Source organism: Centruroides sculpturatus, unplaced genomic scaffold, assembly GCF_000671375.1.
Source record: "Centruroides sculpturatus isolate CEXI.00-Female unplaced genomic scaffold, Cexi_2.0 scaffold719, whole genome shotgun sequence".
Taxonomy (NCBI): Eukaryota; Metazoa; Arthropoda; class Arachnida; order Scorpiones; family Buthidae; genus Centruroides; species Centruroides sculpturatus.
Genome location: NW_019384910.1, coordinates 11420 through 18735, shown reverse-complemented (window position 1 = coordinate 18735; position 7316 = coordinate 11420). Strand labels below are relative to the sequence as shown.

General features: G+C 30.6%; 1 protein-coding gene across 1 annotated transcript in view; it reads right to left on the bottom strand.

Annotated features, from left to right (window-relative positions):
* The window catches only part of LOC111631628 (uncharacterized protein KIAA2026-like), a 61644-nt gene extending 54488 nt beyond the window's left edge, over positions 1 to 7156 (bottom strand). The window contains exon 1 of the mRNA XM_023375914.1: positions 6623 to 7156. Coding sequence (XP_023231682.1) covers positions 6623 to 6971 — 349 coding nt within the window. The 5' untranslated portion in view covers positions 6972 to 7156. The remainder of the gene's footprint in view (positions 1 to 6622) is intronic.
* Positions 7157 to 7316: the final 160 nt, after the last annotated feature.

Sequence of the window (7316 nt, the reverse complement as noted above, 5' to 3'; positions counted from 1 at the left end):
GTGTGACCTTTGGCTATTTCCCAAGCTGAAAATGCCGCTAAAAGGAACCTGAATTTAGTCAAGAGAAGACATCGTGCAAAATCCGACGGACCGGCTGATGGCCATTCCAAAAGATGCGTTCCAGCAGTGTTTCCAGCAATGGCAGGAACGCTGGGAGAAGTGTATACATTACCAAGGAGACTACTTTAAAGGGGATTAGGGTTTTGTACATCAAAGTCAATAAATTTATTTTTACCGACCAAAGGTCCGATACTTTTTGAACAGACCTTGTATATTTTGTTTTGGTACCTGTATAAGTGGATAATCCTGCTTCATATGTAGTTGAGAAAGGCAGCAATACAGAATTCAACTTGGCAAATTGCTTCTTATTCTTTAATTTCATTAATTTTTATTTATTTTATTTTCCTTGAGTTGCCATGGAGGCCCTGGAAACTGCACGCAGAGCTCTTAGAGCGTCACAAAGCACAGATTCAAAATCACTGGTCTAAAATTAATACTACAAGTAACATGACATGTCCATTTAAGCTGACACAATAGCACACAAACGAAAAAAATAAAATAAAATAAAGGAATAAACGAAAATTAATAAAGTTTTAAACAGTTACGCACACCAAATATTAATAGAGAAAAGATACCGTCACTGTCAGTCAGTGTTACGAAAAAAACAATTTATTTAATTAATTAAAAATTAAAATTAAAATCGATAAATACAAAATAAAACATTAAATTAATTAAATATAAAATATCATTAAATGATGAACCCACATCTATTATATCAAATAATGTAAACAGTTCATGCCGTAGTGTTTGCAAGACTGAGTCATTTACGCAGAGGGTATATAAAAAAGGACTCCAAGCTGCTATGTGAATATCCCATATACATTGCTTTATAAATATGGAATGTTTCTGCATACCATACATGTCAGTGATTCCTTATTTTTTGACGGTTTGAGCTCGGTCCCATTCAATACTTGTAGAACTTTGATTGGCAATGGTTGAGTTGGATTTCCTATCATCATCCTGGTGTTCTTTTAAGCATTATTGCATGGATCTCAGGCTCACGAATTCCAATGCAGCAGAGATCATGCACAAGTCTCTGGTCCATTACTGGTATATTGTAAACACCTGGAACCAGTCCCATGTCCAGAAAATCCTTATCATTTCTTAATAATCTATAAACAGTAGAGTTTCTTCTGCGGGTGATGCTGCACCATTGGTTGCAGCATCACCCGCAGAAGAAACTCTACTGTTTATAGATTAAAGATGTTCCATTATATCCAAATTTTGCCCAATCATTTATGACAGTTGTGGGAGTATATTAACAAATGAAGCTCTAGGACAAATCAAAAAACATGAAAAAACTTTTAAAAATTCTGGTGGGACAAAGAGGTAGAAAACATGATACAACAAAAAAAAGTAACTTACTTAAAATGGATAAACACTAAAAAAGAAGGTGATAGAATAAGATATAAAGGACTTAGAAAATCAGCAAAAAAATTAATTTTGGAAAATAAAAGATTAGGCTGAGATAGAAATTGTAGAGAAAAAAAAACATATATAGGAGGAAGAAAATGCACTGAAGCATGGAAATTCCTAAAAAATATTAGAAATGAAAGTAATAGTAATAAAGGACAGTTTATCTCAGTTAAACAATGGGAAGAATATTATAAAAATTTATTAACAGAAGATAGAATTCAATTTATGACAGAAGATATAAACATAGAAAAGGATATATCAATTCATTTAGAGACAAAACAGATTAAACAAGCATGTAAGAAACTGAAGAATAATAGAGCATGCGGTACTGGAGGAATACTGGCAGAATTGATTAAAAAAATGGAACAGAAAAATTATTTAGAATGACAACAAAATTATTCAAAAGGTGTCATAATGGAGAAGACATTCCAAAAGAATGGAAAATTGGCTTTTTGACATCTATGTATAAAAAAGGAGATAAACAAAATTGTGAGAACTATCAAAGAATTAAAGTAACAGCAACATTTAATAGATTACATGGACAAATAATAATATATCTAATCGAAGAAGAATATCAAACAAAAGAAAAAGAAGAACAGAGTTAATTCAGAACAGGAAGATCGTGTATGGACAATATTTTCTGTATAAAACAGATTATGGAAAAAACATTAGCAACAGGACAGGAAACTCATTTGTTGTTTATAGACTTAACGAAAGCATATAATAATGTCCCAATATCAAAATATGGGAGACATTAAAAAAGATAAATATTAATAACACACTTATTAAAGCAGTTAAAAAATTGTATAGAGAATACATAATGAAAATAAAAATTGGAAAAACATATCAGAAGGATTTATGGTATCAAAAGGAGTAAGACAGGGATGTTGTATCTCACCAACTTTATTTAAAATCTACATAGAAGGAGTATTGAAAATATGGAAAAGGAAATGTTGTAATATGGGAATAGATATTAATGGTAAACCAATGTTTATATTGCAATTTGCAGATGATCAGGTGATAATAAGAGGGTAAGAATGATCTAGAATACATGACAAGAAAAATAAAAGAGGAATATTTTAAAGTAGGTTTATATATAAACATGAGTAAAACAAAATATTTATGCATGGGAGGGGCTAAAACAGGCATGGAGCTGGAAGGAGGAGAAAAGATTGAGGGATGTGAACATTACAATTATCTTGGAATACAAATTCATCAAGATGGAAAAGATACATTAGAAATTAATACAAGATTAGCACAAGGTAAGACAGCAGTTAAAAGATTAAATGGAATATAGTGGAGTAAAGAAATAACTAGATCAAGAAAAATATATATATATAATGCTATTGTTAAAAGCATTCTGTTATATGGGATGGAGGCATGGAGAATGACTAGGGAAAAAAAAGAGGAAAGTATAAAACTTCTTACTTGTATCCAATTAACCAAAGCGACATTCGTTTTTAAAAATGAATGTCACTCCAGTTAATTGGTTACAAGTAAGAAGTTTTATATTCAACCCGGTGTGTTAGAAAGTTAAATAGAAGAGAAAAGTAACAATGGTTGAAATGGATGCATTGAGAAGATCGTGCAGAATCTCGAAAAGAGAAAGAATAACTAACGAGAGGATCAAAGACCTAATGGGATTGAAGGAGATGGTTTTGGAAGAAATAAAGAGAAAACAACTTATTTGGTTTGGACATCTGAAAAGAATGAGTGACGAGAGACTCCTGAAAATGTCAATGGGATACAATCCACAAAAAAGGAAAACGAGAGGAAGACCCAGACAAACTTGGTACAACAGAGTAAAGTTAGCATGTAGTGAAAAAGGAATTAAAGATGAATGGTGGATGGATAGAGAGAGATGGAGGGTTCCTGAAGATTGGAAGGTGACGTCAGACACCATAAACCAAATAGATAAATACTGTGTATGTATGAAAGTACAGTGGTGCTTCGTATAATGTATGCCTCGAATAACGGTCGCTGCAAACAACGGACTTTCTGCGAACAAGTGCGAATGATGTTTCCACTCTTTTGCTGTTGCCAATGACAATCTGCTATTTTTATAATATATTATTATTATTAGAATATATTACTAGTATATCTGAAGTACAGAGCTCCCATTGGGATTTGGCTTGCTCCCTTGTTTATTACATACATCACCTCAGTGCAGGGTATATACATTTATTCAAGTGTTGTACAAATCATGGCTTCTAAAAAAAAAAACAGAAAGGTGATTTCAATTGAAACAAAGCCAGAAATCATCAGGAGTGAAAGTTGACAACAACTTCCTTGCCGAATGGGAGAGGTTCAGGAGTTTACCAACACTCATTATCCAAACAGAGCTGAGGCCAACAGTATCAATGATCTCTACAATGACACCCTTGCCCGTCATTTCCGACAGGTGTTGAAGAAGAGAGAGAAACAGACCACCTTGGGCATGTTTTTCAAGAAGCCAGCAGGCAAAAAACAAAGGATGGAACAAGAGGAGCTGACCCTGCAAGCTCCGGTAGCCTCTCCTGAATCTGACTCCAATTAAAAAACAATAAAAAGAGACCTGCTGCAATGTATCTGTATCTGTATGAATGTGTGAAGAAAGTGTTCCTCCACCTCCTCCTCACAACATCTGACTACCTGGCATAATTGGTGACTGCTCCATTTTCATTTTTTTGTTATGGTACAGTATGGTTATTTTATGCTGCAGAACAAATTATATGTTTTAACATGTATTTCTATGGAAAAATGTGTTTCATATAACGGACTTTTCACTTAACGGACATGCACCTGGAACGGATTAAGTACGTTATACGAGGCACCACTGTATGTATATATATATATAATTTCAAATTCATATAAATTAAATCCACGAAAATTAAACTTTATAAATATTAATGATATAGAGAAATTAATAAGTTTAATTACATAACTATTACAAATAAATATTCATAAATAATCATAAAAATCTTTAAATATCCAGTATAATTTATTGTTAAGTGATTATGCCTCTATGTCCTTAATACTGTTTTACAAATTTACAACACAACTGAACTAATAAAACTGATCTTGAGATTTATATCATTCAACGTTTTGATATGCTTCATGTGAATAATTCCCACAAAGAGTTTTTGTTAATTTTGTAACATTGCTTGGCATGGAATGTTTTTATATTTTATAGTAATATTTTAAATTATTACTGTCTACTAGGCCTTCCATGTATTGTCCAATATTAATAGGACTTATTTTACTGGCATCTGGCAATTACATACTGAGGAAGCTTATTAAAACAAAATTCAAACAGAATTTCTTGATTTTTATCTGTTTTACCTGAACACATCTTTTTTTGTTTTGGACCATTGTGTCCTTTTTTGTCCTATAGATCATACTAGCATAATAAGTCCTCTTAATATAAAGAAGTCCTAGTAGACAATAATAATTTACAATTTATTATTGTTTAATGTTTTTGTGATTATTTTTGAACATGTTTATCCAATTTACTTTTTATTTTTGAGTAAATATTTATGTAAAATTATTAAAAAAAAACAGTTTAATGTAAATATTGCATGAATCAATTGCATGAAATTCTCTATCATACAAACTTCTGTTTTCACCTGTACTTAAATCAACAGAACAGTGAATCATTAGGCTTACATTAATATATCATTTAAAGTATTATTTAAATATCTCAACCATGATTCATAAAATCATAAACTGGATTATATTTGGTTAAACAAGCATGGATGCTCATTTAACTTGTTTTAATAAACAAAGTGAAATTTCTTATATTTTTATTATGAATCTTATATATTATGAATCATATTTTGCAAGTTTGAGCAACAATATATAAAATTTTGCTTTCTTTTAATCTTATATCAACCTCAACTTTTTCTAACATAGATTGGCATGTACAGTACATAACATCTGATAGGTTTACATAATCATTAGAAAAGCTAATATAACAGATGAATTTACTCATCTTATGTGACATGTCAACAATGACTAAATGTAAAAAATTATTGTTTCCAATGAGAAAAATAAATAAAAGAAAGGAACATATTATACGTAAACTTACCACTTACAATTTTTATCAATTCACATGAGAAATTATTATGGTTATTAACAGCAAAAAAACATTAAGAAAGCATTTTGGTCTATTATTATTATTTTAAGTTTTCATGTCCTATTATATAGCTATTATAAGAAGTTAAACTAGTCAATTCAATGTTTAGGATAAGTTATGTAAAAGTATTAGTACACAGAGATATTTTTACCAATAGTATAATAGAAATAAAGGTAGACAATTTATGAAATTTGAGAAACAATATATAAGTTAACCATATAATCTGCAAGACTTATTTATATTGAAACAATCATCCACGCAGTTTCAAATAACCAATCTTACTCATTAACTTGACTAAAATCTTTTTTCTGAAGCAAAACCAAAACAAATCTAAACTTAAGTTGAACTCTAAATGCTTTTTGGCTTATACTACCAATCTTTGGAAGTTTGAACATTTTTGTTTCAGCAAACTTATCTCGGTCAGACAATTAAAGAAATTTCACAGCAAACATTTATAAAATATGAATTCTAAAGCTGGAACTTAACAAAATACATACGAGAGTCGACCCAAACACTCTTCCAGCAATGGAGATGTCTGACCAGACAATGTAGTCAAAACCATTTGTCAGACATAATTTCCATTGCTGGAAGAGTGCTTAGATTGAATCTGGTACATATTACAAACATATATTAAAACATATTAACATTGTCAAATATTAAACTTGTTTAACAAATATAATCCAGTTTACCACGGATGCCGAAGAAGACATATTCCTTACGCAACGTTTCATATACAAATTTTAAAGCTAGGTTCACACCATCATACAAACCGCTACGAACGAACGAAAGAAACACTAATCAAAGCGAAACATAGTTTGCTTTATAGAACAAGACAAAAACCAAATTATAATGCGATTAGTCGAAAAGATTTCGAACGCTAGATGAAAAATTCGTCAATCAAACAAAACCGAAGTTTATCGCGAGCTGAGATAGTTTCAACTCCTAACGAACGGACGAACATTCGTCGAATCTACGGTCGGTACGCCGACGTGAACCTAGCTTAACTCGATAAGCAAAATTATCTTCGTTCACCTTTTCCTAACCACATGGATCTTTTAACTTCTTTTGAACCATCCAAACAACGTTCTTCCATGAAGGGTCGATTAGCACTTTTAATAGTAGGAGACATTAGATACTGAATTATATTATAGGCATTTGTAAGTTCATAGTTTAAATAAGAGGCATTTTTCTTCTTTTTTGATCTATATTGTCTTCTTCTAAAGCGCTTTAAAGGTGATACTATTGGTTCCCAATCCGAAGATGAATCATCATCACTCTCAACATTAACAGATACTTGAAGAGCATCATTTGAATTCGAATCTTTTTCATGAACCGATTCATTTTCACACGAACTTGCTTCAACCTGTTGATTTTCATTCATTTTTAGTCGAATTAATGTATAATTTAATCAATCGTTCAATAAATAACGATCTTCTTAACGAGATAAAACGATTTAATATTGTTTAAATTACTAAACATTCCATAATCTTTACAAAACAAAAAGTTTTTAAATTTAATCAAAACCAATATCATCAATCACGAGCACTCTCGTCTTCGCTTCTACATTTATAACTGATGTCTATGGTTATATAAATTAAATTATTTAAATATTTATTAATAATATTAATAATATTTTTACGAATATTTTTAAATTTAAGATATTATTATAAACTTCTTTTTAAATCGGAAGGATCTTTATTAATATTTTTTTTATCTCTATCTTCAA